Source organism: Notechis scutatus, chromosome 3 (assembly GCF_049901735.1).
Source record: "Notechis scutatus isolate UNSWTSFEM ecotype Mainland chromosome 3, rNotScu1.2, whole genome shotgun sequence".
In the NCBI taxonomy this organism is placed as follows: Eukaryota; Metazoa; Chordata; class Lepidosauria; order Squamata; family Elapidae; genus Notechis; species Notechis scutatus.
The window spans coordinates 187242035-187261171 of NC_142011.1; the positions used below are offsets into that span (position 1 = coordinate 187242035).

Sequence of the window (19137 nt, forward strand, 5' to 3'; positions counted from 1 at the left end):
AGTGGCAGGGCTGCTGCAAGTGATTTGAGATTTGTAGGCAATAACAGCAGCATCCAGTGGGCTTCTTATGTATCATACTTATAGATAGCAATAGCACTTAGACTTATATACCACTTCACAGTGCTTTACAGCCCTCTCTAAGCTATTTACAGAGTTGGCATATTGTCCCCAACAACCTGGCTCCTCATTTTACCAACCTTGGAAGGATGGAAGGCTGAGGTCAACCTCAACCCTGGTGAGATTTGAACTGCCAAATTTCTAGCCTGCATTCTAACCACTGTGCCACTGTGCAAATAGTAAGGAAAGTGATCTGGATGGAGATGTGCAGAATCATTACTTGCACAAAAGGGGCTAAAACATATTTAAAATCCAGAACAGTGAGATACTATTCAGAAGCAATCAACGCAGAGGCCTCCTTAATTCACTGAACTGTTAGATCACGGGTGTCAAACTCGCAGCGTCACATTGCCATCATGTGATGCTTCGTGACCTTTTTTTCCTTCATGGAGTTGGGGTGGGCGTGGCCTGTGTGTGACGCATCCAGCTGCGGGCTGCCAGTTTGACACCCCTGTGTTAGATGGAGGAAGAAAAATAACATAATATAGGAAGCTGTGGTGGTGCAGTGATTATAATGTATAGTGTATAGGCAGAGTTAGCCTATTGCAAGGAGTTCAATCCTGACCAGCTCAGGATTGCCTTCCATCCTTCTGAGATCAGTAAAATGAGGATCCGGATTGTTGGGTGCAATATGCTGACTTTGTGAACCACTTAGAGAGTGCTCTAAAACACTATGAAGCAGTATATAAGTCTAAATTGCTATAATCAGACTAGCAAGATTCTGTTATTATAGCCAATAAACATAGTTTTAGCCTTCCTGTGAAGTTGATTTCCTGCTCCGACTCATCTAGTGGAGCTGCCACTGCCTCAGGTTATCTGAATCTCAGTACAATTTTTCCTAGAAACTTCATTTGTGAATGTACTGCACTGAATACAATATGTTTGCAAGCAGACATAATAAATGCTTAGAAATAACTGCAGTTTATTGCCTCTTAATGTACAAGTCTGACTCCTCTCAGCCAAATGTGTTTATGTGGTGTCTGCAAAAACATGTGATGATGATTAATGATTCACATTAAGGAGAAGGTTGGGAACCATTGGCTTAATTGATTAACAGCCCTATAATGTTGACTCCAAAATAAATGAAGTAGAGTAATGACATAATTCCCGACAAGAATATATAAATGTACATTTGTATGATCAGATGAATGTTAAGACATGTACATTAAATATATTCCACCTGGCTAGAACTCATATATAGCTGAATAGGGGTGATGAACAATACCATTAAACCTGTCTGCTCCCAGCTCAAAAAAGTTATTTAAGAGCAGACATGGTTAAGAGTTGTCTAGTGCTGTCAGACTTAGTCATCTGGAAACCATTCTGGGAAAAGGCAATAACAAATCTTCTTTATGGTTAAGACATGGACATGTCTACGTGATCACCACATTATTGACTCTGGTTTCTTCCAGTTGTTAGATCATCTCCCTGCAAGGACACTATCTGAGGAAGCATGATTTATAGTGAGTAAAAATGATAATATATGCTGAATTTAGAAAAAAAAAAAGAATTCATTTTTGCAGATGAGTTCTGTATTGCAGTGTTTCTCAACCTTGGCAAATTTAAGATGTGTGGACTTCATCTCTCAATATTCCCCAGCCAGTCATCATATGCATATATACATTCAGTGTTTTACAACATTGGGACATTTAAGATGTGTGGACTTCAACTCACAGTATCCTTCCATCCTTCTATCTTCTGCCTTCCATCCTTCTGAGGTAGGTAAAATTACTGGCTGGGGAATACTGTGAGTTGAAGTCCACACGATGAAGCACAAACACTCTAATCTTTACAGTTTGGAAGCTTCTGGATAGCATTGGGAAATTTTGCTCTGACCTACATATTTTAGCTGATTATACAGTTTATTACACTTGATTCTGAAAACACCTCATTTCCCACAAAAGAGAGCTATTCCAATTGCAAAATAAACTCATTGCATTGTCAACAGTGACATCCTGTGGACATCTCTGGGACAATGAAATCAGCCTAATAATAAGGGGAACAGGGACTCAGCTCAGCCTTATATTTAGGTTAATTAAATATTGATTAGTTATAGGGAAAAGAACTGAAGCCTAGACTGCAGAAGAAAGTAGAAATGTTCTTTAGACCCAGAGACAGACTCCATTTAGCTGAAGGATTAATCACCGAGAGCTTTGCAGTTTCATCCATAAGAAAATGCAATGTTTCATAGTCATATCTTCATGTAACCCAGACTTCAAATCTTGTCAAGCTTTTAATACGAGAACTTGAACTCCTGAATATAAATCTAAGACATGTCTGAGAGAATATTCTGTACATTCAGACAAAATGGCTGCCACTGAGGGATAAAATGAGAATATAATGGTGAGGTGGTTCTTCACGAGAGTTTCTAGCCCTACAGGATGCATCCTCATCTAGTTTACTTTCTACATTCCCCACACCACTGGTACATTTATAGAACAAAATCCAAATACAAGAACCCCTAATTTTCAATTCATAAGAATATCTGCAGGTCTTATGTTGAAGCTGAGGGCATTTTTCTAAATAAAGATAATGGTAAATAGGTGGGATTTCACTTTGCAACTTGTCCACTTCATTTTGTTTAGATAGATAGATAGATAGATAGATAGATAGATAGATAGATAGATAGATAGATAGATAGATAGATTTCTTTATTGGCCAAGTGTGATTGGACACACAAGGGATTTGTCTTGGTGTATATGGTGCATATGCTCTTAATGAAAAACACTATAAGGCATGGGGGCAGGATGGAGGAATTAAAACTTGGTAGAACAATCAGCTAAACAACCTCCTATGGAGATGATTGTAGAACCATATATGGAATCCCAGGTCTAACCAAATAAGAATATTCAAACATGTTTAGCAAGAACCTACCTTGCCTACGGGCATCTGCCACTATCTTGGCTGAAGACTTACTCATCACGTGTACAATATAGAGAGGGCAGTTCACTGAGTTTGCAATGGTAATTGCTCTCAACGTGGCTTCTGCTTCCAGTTCTTCTGGTCGAGCCATTTCATGTCCCTCTGGACCAGTTATTCCCAAAGCCAGAATCTTCTTTTCACCCTGTAGGCCAACCATTGTGAATACATGCCAGCGTTACCAAACAGAAAAACTAAGAAGTGAGATTTGGTCAACAAAGCACTGTAAAAATTACAGTCCCTTTCCTTTGCTTGCCATGGAACAGGAAGTTTTGTTCCAATAACCAAACTGATTATACCATGATACTTAGAATCCAGCAAACCAATTGCATTATATTCGACTCCTAATGTGAGAAATTATGTAGGGCCAAGCTACATGTTATATGAACAAGTGCAGAATTTTTCTGGCAAAGAAAAGTCAGAATGAACTTCAGCTAATGTTGTTTGCAGGGATTGAATGTGTGTCAAATGAGTAGGTGCACCAAAGCATTGTTGTGTTATTGTGATGCAAACCCTACTCTTTTTGTATGGGCTGTCACACACAAACACACATGCACACACATCTCAAAATGGCAGGGCTTGCAACTTGACACTGCTTTCATTATTTTGACACTATAACTTTAGATAGATCAGGCATCCAGCCCTTGCTTATCAATGGATACCAAGTGGAGCAAGTGGCCAATTTTAAGTTTCTGGGTGTTATCATAAAAGAAGACCTGACCTGGGGCACTTACATTGCAGCGCTGGTCAAAAGGGCCCAGCAGAGATTATACTACCTGAGACGTATCGGGAAACAACTGAATGAAAAACTGCTGGTGACCTTCTATCGCTGCACCATAGAGAGTATTGTAACTTACTGCACCTGTGTATGGTTTGCCAATTGCACAGTGGCAGATAGGATAGCACTCCAGAGGGCTAATGTCATTGCTCAGAGGATCATTGGTTGCCCTCCCTCCTCTTTGGAAGAGCTTTATAGCTCCCACTGCCTTAAGAAAGTTCAAAACATTCTTAAAGAACCATCTCATCCTGGGAACCCTTTTTTGAACTATTACCATCTGGCAGAAAGTATAGGATAATAAAAACAAGGACAAATAGGCTTGAAAACAGCTTTTATCCCAGGGCAGTAATTATATTGAATTCTACTATATAGTGCAATATCAAAGGTTTTCAAACTTGGCAAGTTTAAGACTTGTAGATTTCAATTCCCAGAATTCCTGAGCTAACATGACTGGAGGAGGAATTCTGGCAGTTGAAGTCCACAAGTCTTAAAGCTGTCAAGTTTGAAGACCCCTGTGCAATATGAATGCAATCTCGGGTTTTCAATTCAGTTGAATAGAATGTGAAGGATGTGTGTTTGTGTTTTATTTTAATAGTTATAATGTACACTGAAGATGGCATTTAATTTCATTATACAAAGTGCAATGGCAATAAAGTAAACTAAAAAACTAAAAAAAAAATGCTCCCCATCGCATTCTCAACATTAATTTAAAATTTTCTGCCTTCCACTAAGGAAGAATTCTCTTTTACTTCAATGAGAGCATGCAGTCTGGGAGAGATCACCTATGACAGATTCAGCATCCTAGTATAGAATAAAGATCATTCCTACCGACTGTTTATGGAGAACAAATTTTGTGATTAGCTTTTGGTTTGGTTTGGTTCTTTCTGGGTGTAAGTAAAGAATGAAAGATTAATTACTGATATAAAAGGAAATAAGAACACACTGTAAAAATCCAATGACTTTAAATAAGGACACACTTATTTCCTTTTTAAGGAATCAAGGAAGAAAGTCATTATTCAATGGCTTTAGCTAGCGGATTCCTTAAAGAAGTGGCGTCTTTCCTTTTAAGGCTATGATAGACAACTGGAAAAAGAGAGATCACTTGAATGGCTGGCAGAGATGAAATGCCCTTTCTCAGGCTCCTAAATTTTTTCTCCAAATCATTTGCAAAGCATAAATATAATGTATTGATTTGTAACTGTTGAGTGCTTAATTTACATGCACATCCATACATGTGTGACAGGTGCATATAATGGATTTAGGGTGGCTAAGGAAGATATGTGTGCGCGCAGGTGTGTTTGTGTATTTGTCTCTTCTTTCCTGTATTTTGGTCAAATTTTGGTTGTTTTTAGATTGCTACATTTAAGCATCCAGAAGGATGGAAATTATATAATAGAATATTGTAGGCCTGGCTCCAACCATAAAACAAGCTTGGAAATACACCTGAGGAATTCAAAAGAGATCCTTAGGCATCCTGACTGTAAGTTGGAACAACATATGTTCTCTGCAGTAAAAGAAGTCTTGAGAAATCACAAGGCAAACTGAGACCATTGATCTGTACAGGTACTCTGAATAAAGCAAAATGCAGATAGAAACTGGATTGCTTTTTTCAAGCAGACATAAATGCCCCAAAGGGAATAAGAAGGAACTTGGAAACACTGAAGTGGATCTAATGTGTCAGGTTTCTTTGCCCTTCCATCTCTTACTTGTATATGTATAAGAGGCTACTTTTTAGGGCTGTGGAAATCTTGGGTGCTCTTCTATAATGGACACAGGGGTGGGATTCTACCAGTTCGGTCCAGTTCTAGCTTTTAGCAGAAGAAGGTGAATGCCTTCAGGAGCCGGTGATTTGTAAACAGTGTGCACGCACTCACTGAGCCAGTTGTTATGCCAGTAGGACCCCACCCCTGAATGGACATCCCATCTCCAAGACTAAAATGATCAGGATGTACCTTCTCTGACTGCCTCGGGCATCAGTGGGGAGTTGCAGAGCAAGACTGTGAAGTAAGACCAATGCCTTATCAAGCAACTTGTAGAGCTTCACTCATGTAGTTGGAGACACCATCTTGACTTTTTCACACACACACTCCTCCCCAGATGCGCCTATGGTGCCCTAGATGCTCTTGAGCATGGTTGTTTTCTTGCAGACATTTCATTACCAAACCAGGTAACCTCATCAATGCATTTTACCAATGTGCATTACCAAATGTCTGGCAAGAAAACAACCAAGCTCAGAGAGCACCAAGGTCCCCACAATTCAACACCCTATATCGTATATACTGTAGATTATAATTGCAAGTGACTGAAGAGATCATCTTAAACATGGGAATTACCTCTGCAACCAAATCCCCATTCTCCGCATGGACTTGAGCAATTGCACCAATTTTTTTGCATTGACTGAAGATTGTGTGTAATTCTGGATCTCCAACCATATAGGCATCTTTATATGCCATAAACACCTTATATGAATTGATACCCTTTTCCCTGGTAAGAATTTTCATTTCCTCTTTGACCTGAAAAAAAGTAAGAAAAGTATTGTCACAAAACTTAATTTGTTCTCTGCATAGGGCTGAAACTTTTTCTTTTTTTTTAACAAAAATCAACAGATGTAGCTATGATCATTCATCGTTACTCCCACAATCATTTTGGTAATATTAATTTTTCATTTAAAATTTATCTAGTATAATATTGTTGTAACTCTCCTTAATAAGGTAGAGAAAAGAAAGACTGCTCCACTGATTGTAGAAAGACTTCCAAGTGTTATTAAAATTGTAATTACTGAGAAATTCAGTTTTAATTATAAGAAAAAACTCACATGGGACATGTCATTCTGCATCAACCAATTATTAGTATCTTACATTGAATTAATCCGCAGAAGGTATGTTGAAGGCTATAAGCTAAGATGGCTTTAAGGGAGATTAGACAAATTTAAGAGGAACAGATATATTTGTTGAAACATTTCCTAAAACATTTGTATGATTAAGCACTGCCCTTTAGTGAGATTAATTATTTTCATAGTTGAGTGCAGAAATCCCTTACATTTCTTGGAAATTTATCTGGGGTTATCCATGTGAAAATCAGTAAGTAGGTGCTCCATAACTGAAGGTTTTAAAGAAAAGAATGGTATAGGGTCTCCTGCTTGAGCAGGGGTTGGACTAGAAGTCCTTCAAGGGCCCTTCAAACTTATTCTGTTAAGAGCATGCAGTTTTTCATGAGAGACATGATACACTAACTTATCATCAACATTTCTAGGACAGATCATGCCTTAATTTCAAACAGCAATTATGGAAATGCATTTAACTGTTTCCAAATGGATAAGTTCCAGATGTTTTGGGATTGCAATATCCCATACAATCCAGGAAAGGCTTTGATGACGTCACAGTGGGAGATGTGATCAAAGGTGATCAAAGCCCTGTCCTTGTTTATAGGTTATTGAGTTTCCAGGGACTGCTGGCTGAACAATCCCAGTAGATTCATTTACAAAATGTACACCGCTGTCTATTTTCTAATCAACTCTGGGTGACTCCCAATTAAAAGTTAAAACAGCATGTAAAACTATATGGAAACTATAAAACTAAAAACGTTAAAAACAACAGAAACCTGGTGCCAAGTCAGACTTCTAATTCAGTTCAGTTATCCAATTTTATCCCGATGCGTGGGGTGGAAAAGCCAAGTCTTCAAAGCTTTAACAGAAAGCTTGGAAGAGTTCTGCCAAACCTCAGGGTCAGAGTGTTCCAAAGGACAGGGGCTGTCTTGGAAAAGGCATGCTTCCCAGCTGCCATCACATGGCAATATTTAGGGCAGAGGTGGTATTCAGCAGGTTCTGACCATTTCTGGAGAACTGATAGCGGAAATTTTGAGTAGTTTGGAATACCACCTCTGACTGGCCCCACACCCATCTATTCTCTGCCTCCCGAGTCCCAGCTGATCGTCTGGGTATTCTTTGGTTGCTCTGCACAGGAGAATGGAGCTGGAAAGCAGGTTAGTGAGGTGGGGAGAAGATGGCCACGCCCACCAAGCCATGCCCACCAAGCCATGCCACGCCCACCAAGCCACACCCACAGAACTGGTTGTAAAAATTTTTGAATCCCACCACTGATTTAGGGGAAGGGTGCAATAAAGAGTTGCACCTCTTCGTTCCAGTTCTCATATTCTTGAGTCAGGCCAATGACTCTTGATACTTGTGCCCAGGAAAATGGCAAGCCTTTTGTTTCTGTGCCACTGGTACCATCCATGCTGCGTGCTGGATTTCCTTAAAGAAATTAATGTACAACTGATGTTATCTGCCTACCATACCTGCTCACTGCACCATGTGACGGCCACATGCAGCGCATAATCACAGCAGACTTTAGGATCAGCCCCTCTTCTCCACTTGTTATAGGTTTCAATGAGGGAACAGCCTCTCTGAGGGACTGCAAAGTCCATTATCATAGTGGTACCTCCTGCAAGGGCTGCCTGAAAAGGAGAAGTTGCTATTAAATATTTATTTTCCCACTGAACAATATTTAATATTAGAATTACAACAATTTAGAACCATTCTAACATGAAAGGAAGTGTTGTGGCCCGCCAGCAGCCAGCAGAGCTGGCAGCAGATTTGGACAGTGTGGAGGTTGGGGAGGAATATGAGCCAGTCCTGGAGTCCGAGGAAGACTCTGATGAGTGCTCTGCATCAGAGGGAGAGATGGGGCCAGGGCCGTCTGACAGTTAACTGCCTTCAGAGTCGGAGATCAGTGGGGCAGAAGAACAGCTGGAGCCTGTTCACAATGTGCGCATGTGCAGAGCTGCCAGGAGAAGGGAATTAAAGAACAAGGGTCGACTCGAAGGCACAGATGGACAGTGAATGGCCAATCCCATAGGGAATAAAGAGGAGCGAAAGGGGAATGGTGTTTGCAGGAGACAATTAGTTCGTTTTACTTAGTGTGAAGATTTGTTCGTGACTCTCAGAAATTCCTTGCTAAGTATTTTCTTGTACAGCGTTGCGCTTGGAAGCTATCAGCCTGGCAACTCTGCAAGCCTGATAAGGTCTGTGGTTGTAATTCACCCTTGAAAGACTGTTTGCCGGGACTTTGCTGGATGTGAATGACAGGAATTCACATTAGCCTAATAAAAAGGGGTCTGTTTCATGATTTTGTGAAGCCGAGATCAGAACCAGTCTATAAGTAATGGAAAAGTAGCAGAATTAATTACACAAAGCTATAATATTATTGTAACAGTAACATAAATATACATATATACATACATACATATATACATATATACATACATATATGCATACATACATATATATGTATATGTATATGTGTGTGTGTGTGTGTGTGTGTGTGTATAGTAAAGGCTCCCTTTTTATGACCCTATAATCATTTAATTCAGGGTATAATCAGAGCAACTTGATGGCTATAATATAAATACAAAAATTGTGCGGTATACATGTCAATTTATGAAAAGTTATGGAAAGATAAAAATCAGAATTTCAAACACAATATGAAATTCCCATAGAATCATTACATGCAAATCGTAATATTAATATTAAAACATGTAAATCTATTATACAGTATGCTGGAGTATAAAAAAGTTAAAATCATACATGCAATCAATTAAAAAGGTTAGCAAAAACCTTTTAAAAAATCTGAAAAGCATGTAGAAGTTGTCCTCGACTTATAGTTCATTTAATGACTGTTCAAAGATGCAATGACACTTAAAAAAGGGATTTACGACCATTTTTCACACTTATGACCTTTGCACCTGATCATGTGATCAAAATTCAGATACTTGGCAATTGGTTCATAGTTATCATGCCCACCAAGCCATGCCCACAGAACCTGTAGTAAAAAAAATTGAATTCCACCCCTGCTGTATACCCATCACAAGCTTGCATTTTGGACCAGTGTAGCTTTGAAATACTTCCCAAAAGCAAAAGCATCTCCTCAGTTAAGTGAGGAAATATTTTAAAGATACACTAGGTGCAAAGCAATGTCCCCCACACAGGAATGCTTTTATATGAATATACATGTACATATAAAGGAGAATATTTGTAGCTCAGGGATGACATGAAGGATCCTTGGTGCTGTCTAAGCATGCTTGTTTTCTTGCAGACATGTCATTATCTAAAATAGGTAATATCATCAGTGGTGGTCCAGTATCTAGTTAGGGTAATGAAATGTCTGCAAGAAAACAAGTAAGCTTAAAGGAACTCCTCATATATGTACATGTTCAAGGCTACTTCAGCCAGGATGATTAGGGGACTGGAGACTAAAACATATGAAGAACAGTTACAGGAACTGGGCATGGCTAGTCTAGTAAAGAGAAGGACCAGGGGAGGCATAATAGCAGTGTTCCTATATTTGAGGGGCTGCCACAGAGAGGAAGGGGTCAAGCTATTTTCTAAAGCACAGACAAGGAATAATGGATGGAAGCTGAACAAGGAGAGATTTAACCTGGAAATAAGGAGAAACTTTCTGACAGTGAGAACAATCAACCCATGGAACAGCTTGCCCTCGGAAGTTGTGGGCTTGAGACTTGAGACTTTCAAGAAGAGATTGGACTTCCATTTGTCAGAAATAGTATAGAGTCTCCCGCTTGGACTAGATGACCTACAAGGTCGCTTCCAAGTCTGATTATCTGTTATCTGTTACTTTGCTTGTCAGAAGGTCACAAAAAGGGATCACATGACTTTGGGACACAGCAACGGTCATAAATATGTACCAGTTGTCAAGTTTTGAAAGTTGGACCATGGGGACGCTGCCAAAGTTCATAACTGTAAAAAACGGCCATCAAACACTTTTTTCAGTGCTGTTGTAACTTTGAATGGTCGCTAAATGAACTGCGGTATGTAGGTGCCACCTCAAAGGCTTTGCCTGGGAGTTTCTGCCTCCATTATATGTTAGAGCCTCACCAGGCTAGATGGTCTGCATATAAAGAAGAAGGGAGCCAGAAGCACCTTAGGCGCACAATTAGTGGGAACTATTTTTTGAACGACTGCTGAGCTGGAAGAATAAATCTGTAACTCAGCAGAATAATAACAGACGTGGAAATGATGACTTTGAAATACGGCAGTTGTGACCGAGAAGAAGAAAGCAAAGGCCCTCAGGGTTTCATGAAGGTTTTATGTGAAATACCTTTAGCCGGTCTCAGGGAAATATATAAGTTGAAGAACCAGAGAAAGGAAGGTAGATTTCAGGCAGACCCTAACATTAATATAGGCAGGGAAGACTCTAGAATAGAATAGAATAGAATAGAATAGAATAGAATAGAATAGAATAGAATAGAATAGAATAGAATAGAATAGAATAGAATAGAATTCTTTATTGGCCAAGTGTGATTGGACACACAAGGAATTTGTCTTGGTGCAAATGCTCTCAGTGTACATAAAAGAAAAGATACATTCATCAAGAGTCAAGAATCATCAGATACAACACTTAATAATAGTCAACAAGTACAATAAGCAATCAAATCATACTAGGAAACAGTCAATATAAATTGTAAGGATACAAGCGACAAAGTTACAGTCATACAGTCACAAGTGGGAAGGGATGGGTGATAAGGAGTGATGAGAAGATTAATAGTAATAGTAATGCAGACTTTGTAAATTGTTGGACAGTGTTGAGGAATGATTTGTTTAGCAGAGTGATGGCGTTCACGAAAAAACTATCCTTGTGTCTAGTTGTTCTGGTGTGCAGTTCTCTACAGTGTCGTTTTGAGGGAAGGAGTTGAAACAGTTTATGTCCGGGATGTGAGGGGTCTGTAAATATTTTCACAGCCCTCTTTTTGACTCATGCAGTATACAGGTCCTCGATTGAAGGCAGGTTGGTAGTCATTGTTTTTTCTGCAGTCCTAATCAGGGGTAGGATTCAAATTTTTTAACAACTGGTTCTGTGGGCGTGGCTTAGTTGGTGGGCATGGCTTGGTGGTCATGGAACTGTGTGGACACAGCTTGGTGGTCATGTTATTGGCTGGGCATGGCCAAATCAACATCACTCACATCGAGGCACACATCTCCTCGCCTGGTGTGACTGTGGGGATGCTGCAACAGTCATAAGTGTGAAAAACAGTCATTTTTTCAGTGCCATTGTAACTTTGAATGGTCACTCCACACAAGCAAAGTACCAGCAAAGGAGGAAAAAAAAAACTTCAGAGAAGTTCCTGAGACAGGAAGTCTAGTCTTGAATGTAATAAGAATGTAATAAGGGTTAATGGAGAGGCAGTTTCTGTAAGCAACACCAGAATGTTTCCTTCCTGCCTTCTTTACAGGATTAGGCCAGTAATTTCTTCAAACAACTGGTTCTCCAAACTGCTTAGAGTGTTAACAACCGGTTCTAAAGAATAGGTGCGAACTGGTAGAATCCCACCCCTGGGTTGGTCTGAGAAAAGTAACTGGCTCGGAATCACCCATCTGGCTTTCATGCCTTAAGTGGGACAAGGACTCATAGTCTCCTGGTCTCTGAATTAAAACTACATTGTTGTTGAATATATTCTTAGGGAGAAGTGATGAAGGCAAATGGTAATGATTTATTTGGTGTAAGCTCAATCAAGAAGATCCAGACCTGCTTCTTTCCAAATTAAAATGTCAAATGATTGTTCCTCTTTACTAAAGATAAAACCTAATTATGAGGTTTATCTCCTAATTTATCTCCTGACCATTCTAGATGCTGTGGGTGGCGATCATCCAACCATCAAACAGAATTTTAGGAGGCACACTTTTGGAGGTTGAGTGTTAGAGGACAGAGTTGGGTTCCACATGACCTGCTCTGCACTCCTAATTCAATTGTGGTCCCCAGGTGTCAGTGTAGATTAACCTCTCTCTGTCATCTTTTATAAGTGGAAGCTGTGTCAGCTCTTTCCTCTTCACCTTGTACAGCCAGCTCTCCTGATTATGAAATTCTCACTTCCATTAACCCTAATCAATGGCCAGCAATGATGGCAGCTATAGACTAACAGTATCTGGAGAACTGAACATTCATTGCCCTTTTCGCAGACTGACTCTGGTGATATTGTGATATATTTTATGTTATCAATTTCATATCACAAATTATCGTATCACAAATATGATATTAGTTATGAATATAGAAGGCCTGCATATAGAAGGCCTGTAACATTAACTTTTTATGAACTCCTGTTATGCAACCATAGTTAGCCTTTTCATGAGGAAACTCATCTTGCTGTAATGTTTACACTGCTGTTAGTTGCGAAGTTGTGTCTGACCCATCGTGACCCCATGGCAGTGGTGGGATTCAAATTTTTTTACTACCAGTTCTGTGGACGTGGCTTGGTGGGCGTGGCAGGGGAAGGATACTGTAAAATCTCAGTCAGAGGTAGTATTTGCCGGTTCTCTGAACTACTCAAAATGTCTGCTACCGGTTCTCCAGAACTGGTCAGAACCTGCTGAATACCACCTCTACCCCATGGACAATGTTCCTCCAGGCCTTCCTGTCCTCTACCATCCCCCGGAGTCCATTTAAGCTCACGCTGACTGCTTCAGTGATTCCATCCAACCACCTCATTCTCTGTCGTCCCCTTCTAATGCCCACAATCTTTCTCAGCATTATGCTCTTCTTCTGATACTACTGATAAGGAAAGATGGGTGTGTGTACGAGTGATTTATTGTTAGTGGGCATAAGGCATACAGTGGATTCAGTCTTTCATGGAGTCCTGGAACAAGACAAGAGTGAGGATCTAAAGCTCCTGACGTGCTTGGGGCAAGATGTACCATATACATGGATTCTGGGTAAACAAGTTGGTTTATGAACCCAAACAAGTTTAAGACAATTCTCGTTGGAGTAGGGGATGCCCTGATTCTGCTTCCCAGCCCACTATAATACAGCCTGATCACCTGTGTGGAGAATGAATGCGAGTATTGTGTAAAGATGTAGCCTAGTTGGGCAACAAATTTTACAGCAACTTGAGTAGCCTTGTTGGGCATAATTATTTGAATAGCTTTGTTGGGCATAGCTTATTGTAGTAAGATAACTTTGAAATTGGACAAGTATTTGTACAAATATAAAGGAGCTAATTAAGCTTAATTGCACATTTGTTTTGCTTTTTGTCTGAATAACAAAGAATGAAAGTACTATTGGAAAACTTTATTTTGAGTGGCTTGAACTCAATTTTATGACAACAGAGGCATTATTCCATTATTCACCACCCTAGATTATTACCTGCATGGTGAGCAATTATCCCTAAATTGGAGTTATACTTTTGAATTCAATTTGTTGGTTTCTATGAACTCATGCAGAATAGAAATTATATTTCATAATTTAGTTTTTGAAAGAAAAGCAATTTGATGGCAATATTCACCAGCTATATTGTACACTTCTTTAGGTGGCCATAGGTGCTGCCCAGTGCATGAAACAACTGGGTTTGGAGCATGAACATGGAAATAAATGTGTTTTAGAAGTATTGAATATGTATAGAATGAAAAGGGGCTGTTTTGTTCTTGGTACACATAAAACACAGTTATTTTGAAGATAAAGTCTATTTATGCATGGTGGGGGTGGGATGTGGGGTAATAAGACATGGTTGGTGATAGCCAAGCAAGGAATGGGAAGAATGGAAGAGAGGCTCCTGGAGCATTTGCGCTGGAAACCCAACAGTTGCTCTCTTCAAAACAAATGGTTCTGCTCTAAGTGATCTTGATCTTATTCCAGCAATTTCTTCCTCCACTCTGCCCAGATTTCAAACATTTCCCCTGGCATGTTTGGATGGGTTAACCCCACCATTGAATACAGAAGAGAAAGCAGCAAAACTGCTTTGAAAGTATTTTCTCTAGTGGCCCAAAGGTGCTTTTTGAAGAGGTGACTGGACTTAATCTTGCTTTTCTTTGAAGACATTTTGCTTCTCCTTAAAAAGCACCTTTGGGACAACCATGACCTGGATGCTTAAGAATCTCCATATATATCTTCTCTAGTGCTCAGTAATGAACATAACCCAAAGCTTCCCAGCAGAATCTCACAAAGGGAGAGATGTGGCCTCCAAGTGAAGTAACAGGGAGATATGAAATACCTTCAATGCAGATCCTCCTTTGAGAATCAGGTTTGATTCTCAGTGAATTGTAGACCTTTCAGTGTAATTGTTTAGTTCACAATAGGGAAGTGAGGAATCCTTGGTTGTAAAGAAGACCTTCTTTACAATATAATATTCTTTACAACAATATTGTAAATATTCTTTACAATGTTATTGTAAAGAAGACCTCCTTTAAAAGAGTGTTACCTTAGTCACTCCTGTATTCTCAAAGAGGGGGCGGGGCCTTTAAGAAAATCCCTTGGAGTGTTTCACTATTTGTCAGAAATGGTGTAGTAGGGTCTCCCACTTGGGCAGGGGTTGGACTAGACGACCTACAAGGTCCCTTCCTACTCGGATTATCTGTTATCTTTTAACCATCTGCACAATGTATCAGTTGTTGGAGAGGGGTGAGGATCCTTGTGTGGCCACCTCCATCTCAGAAAGCAGAAGAGCTCCACTCACTCTACCCAACCCGGGTAGGAAAAACCGTTGGTGCTGATTTGCAGGACCCTGCAAAAGGAAGTGGGAGTAGGCACGTCTGCACCAGCAGCTCTGCCGTTCCTAGAGGGAACCTCACGGAACCCTTGGTGGGCGAAAGGGAGAGGGTTACCTCGGATGCGTTACCTTCGTTCCTTGATAAAAGTCGTCTTTTGACCGCGTCCCCATGAAGGCGAATTCCATGTGTGTGTGCGTGTCGATCCCTCCGGGAAGCACTAGCTTGTCCGTGGCGTCCAACACCTGGACTCCGTCGGAGGAAAGCTGGAGATGCGGCCCCACCGCCTGCACGACCCCATCCTCGATGTACACGTCGGCCACTTGCGAGAAATCCGCGTTCACCACTTTCCCACCACGGATCAAGAGTTTCTGCATGATGGACGCTTCCTGCGGGGGTTTCTGCTCGCTCGGTCGCAGACCGCGGAGCTCCTCGGAGACGCGTTTTGAAGGCTCCTTCTCGACTCCGACCCGCCCCCGAGGGCACCTCCCCGCCGCCTCCCCGCCCTGGCAGCGGGACTCGGATTTCTAAAGAAGGGACCTGGGTCCTTGCCAAAAGCCACTTGGCGCTTTCTTGCGCCACAAGTCGAGGTGGCTCTGGAAGAGCAAACAGACCCCGGGTCATTAGTTGATGGGCGTCCGGGAGAGTAAAGGTCTTATACCTATAAAGAAGCCCCCCCCATTCTATTAAACCCACGAATAATTACTGTGGAATAAGAATACATAAAGGGCATCAAATAATTAGCATTACTGTCCAGTTTCTTACTGAATCTGATAGCTTAAGGCAGGGGTCTCCAACCTTGGCAACTTTAAGCCTGGCTGGGGAATTCTGAGAGTTGAAGTCCTCCAGGCTTAAAGTTGCCAAGGTTGGAGACCCCTGGCTTAAGGCATGGAGACCATTTTTTTTTTCAGAATGGCACATTTAGGCTAGACAGTGTCTTAGTTTTTCTACTTTGTCCTGGATTCTAACTCCATAATTGCTAGTCAGGCTTACCAACTACGGTTGCAAAGGCCATTCTTTCCTTATTGCCAACTAGGGGTGATCCAGATTTTTGCACACCAGGTGAGGTTGTCCTCAATTTGGGGTTACAGCTGTTGAAGTCAAATATCTTTAGGGGAAATAGGAGGGTGTTCTAGCCTATGAAATATCTTTAATGTAGACCGGGGTCTTCAAACTTGCCAGCTTTAAGACTTGTGGACTTCAACTCCCAGAATTCCTCCTCCAGTCATGTTAGCTCAGGAATTCTGGGAGTTGAAAGTCCACAAGTCTTAAACTTGCCAAGTTTGAAGACCTGTGATGTAGACCCCCAGGTTTGATTCCTGGTGAATTGTAAACCTTTCCATGTAATTATCTGGATAACAATATGGAAGGAAGGGGTCCTTGGTGCTCTCTGAGCTTAGTGGTTTTCTTGCAGATGTTTCATTACCCAAACATCATCAGTGCTACAAGGAAAAGGGATTTGTTCTCAATTTATATTCCAGTGGCTTGCTGGTGCATCAGTGGGACTGGGTCTTGGAATTACTTTGATAAGGTTGTTAACTGTTGGCTTGTTTGGCAGTTCCTTGATTGGGGTATTGTTTACTTCTTGATTCTTGGTCTGATGTTAATCTTGCTGTTAATCTATGCAAGAAAACAACCAAGCTCAGAGAGCACCAAGGACCCCTCATTTCCACCCCGAGCTACAAATATTCTCCTTTATTAATATGGAAGTGATTTAGCACTGCTTCTTTCTGAAATGTTTTTTTCAGTTTTTCAAGGTTGTGTATTGCTCCACTGTTCCTCTAGGACAGTGTTTCTCAACGTTGGCAACTTTAAGATGAATGGGCTTCAACTCTCCAGGCAGCATTCCGGCTCTCAAGTCCACACATCAAAGTTGCCAAGAAACACTGTCCTGGAGAAACAATATCCCCAAACCAACTAACCGAGTCCTAATTTCCCATCTCACATATGGTTAATCTATAGTACTGTATTACCATATGCTGAGTCAATGAACTTTATCTTTCCCTGTTTTGGGTTTGTTTACTTTTCCGATAAGAAGTTGAAATTTAAATACTTTTAATGTTTGATCTGCAAACATTCAGTGGCCTTGTGTCTATGGAGATTCTCAGTCATCCACATCAGTTATCTCAAAGGTGCTTATTTAAAAGGCAGCTGGGCTGATTTTTCTTTTGAGGAAGATGACGTTCTACTTCTCATCCAAGAAGCTTCATCAAGTTTGTCACAAGTGATGAAGCTTCTTGGATGAGAAACTAAACATCATCATCCCCTTTCTCAAAGAAAAAAACCGCCCAATTGCCTTTTGAAAAAAAAATGCATTTGAGATTCAGTGGTCTTGCACTTAAACACAATTTTATCTTAGGTAATGACAGATTTACAAAGTAACAAGGGCTCATTTGGAAAATGAACTGATATTCTTGAGAAGTAACAGCAGAGGTGAGGCAGAAAGTCTATTCACAAAATATCAAATTGCCATAATGCTACCTCCCATCTAAACTTCTCTGACTGCAGTGATGCCTCCCTCAACTGAAATTACTTAATGTAATAATTTTATATGTGTGGCCCATGACTATCCTATGGTTATTTTACAATGGCCAAAATGCAAGCACGTTTAATTAATAAATAAAATTACAGGTAGTTCTTGGCTTACGACCAAAATTGGAACCAAAATTTCTTACTAAGCAAAGTGGTGGTTAAGTGAGACATGCCAATTTTACAATTTTTTTTTGGGGGGGGGAGTCATGTTTGTCAACCAAATCACCGTAGTTGTTAAAATGAATTACCTGGTGGTTAAATGAATGTGGCTTCCCCCATTGACTTTGTTTCTTCAAGACACTGCAACCATCGTAAATACATGCCAGTTGCCAAGCACTACAGATTTTGATCAAGACTATGTGATGGTCATAAGAGTGAGGACTGGTTGTAAGTCACTTTTTTTCAATGCCCCTGTAACCAGGGGTGGGATCCAATTGGTGTAACTACTGGTTCGGTGGTTATGTGTCGTGCGCGCATGCACGCTTCATGCACATGCACACCTGATGCGCACGCAATTAACAAACTGCTGAGCTGCCCGGATAGCTGAGCAGAGCTGCGTGCGGGTGTGCAGTGTTTGAAAAAGCACTTATTTACTGCTTTTTCAACCTCAGCTGTGCCGCACAAAGTAGCTGAGGTTGAAAAAGCAGGAAATAAAGGACAGGTAAGAAAGAGCCCAGGCGGGTGGGTGGACCAAAACAGCAGCAGACACAGAACCAGTTCAGTGTCTGCTGCTCTTCAGAGCTACCGCTTCTACAGAGCTGGACAGAACCGGTAGAATCCCACCCCTGCCTGTAACTTTGAATCGCTAAACAAATAGTTGTTAAGTTGAGGACTACCTATATAGTATCATTACAGACATGGCCAACAATTTGAATTTGGTTTTCTACGGGTAATCACAACTTAATATCTATTAAATCATACCAACTTTTGCTGTATCAGCTCAGGGTGGCCTATTATCTACCAGATAAAAATAGAGAAGTCTCTTAACTATTTTGTTGTGATGGTAGGAAGGCCTATCTCTTCGTTTTTGGAAGAGTGGCTTTTCTTTGCCAACTGTAAATAAATTAAATGCAATGGAAGGCATATACATTGAATACATAAATAATAAATTTTGTGGGTTTTTTTTTGTAACAAACAGGGTTACCTCTTTGGAATCAGTTCAAAAGTTCAAAACATTTCCCAAATGATCAGTTTCTTACAGACTTGCTTAATACAGCCATTTATGTAATATATAATTGTAATATATATTACATAAGATATAATCTGTAATAATGTAATAAAAGTATGGTAATCCATACTACGT

At 40.4% G+C, this 19137-nt stretch overlaps 1 protein-coding gene across 1 annotated transcript in view; it reads right to left on the reverse strand.

Annotated features, from left to right (window-relative positions):
• Nucleotides 1–15721, reverse strand: part of DPYS (dihydropyrimidinase) — a 40788-nt gene extending 25067 nt beyond the window's left edge. Inside the window, exons 1-4 of the mRNA XM_026688742.2 lie at nt 15434–15721; nt 8111–8269; nt 6148–6327; nt 2992–3181 (exon numbers count right to left, since the gene is read on the reverse strand). Of these exons, the coding sequence (XP_026544527.2) occupies nt 2992–3181; nt 6148–6327; nt 8111–8269; nt 15434–15679 (775 nt within the window). The 5' untranslated portion in view covers nt 15680–15721. The remainder of the gene's footprint in view (nt 1–2991; nt 3182–6147; nt 6328–8110; nt 8270–15433) is intronic.
• Nucleotides 15722–19137: the final 3416 nt, after the last annotated feature.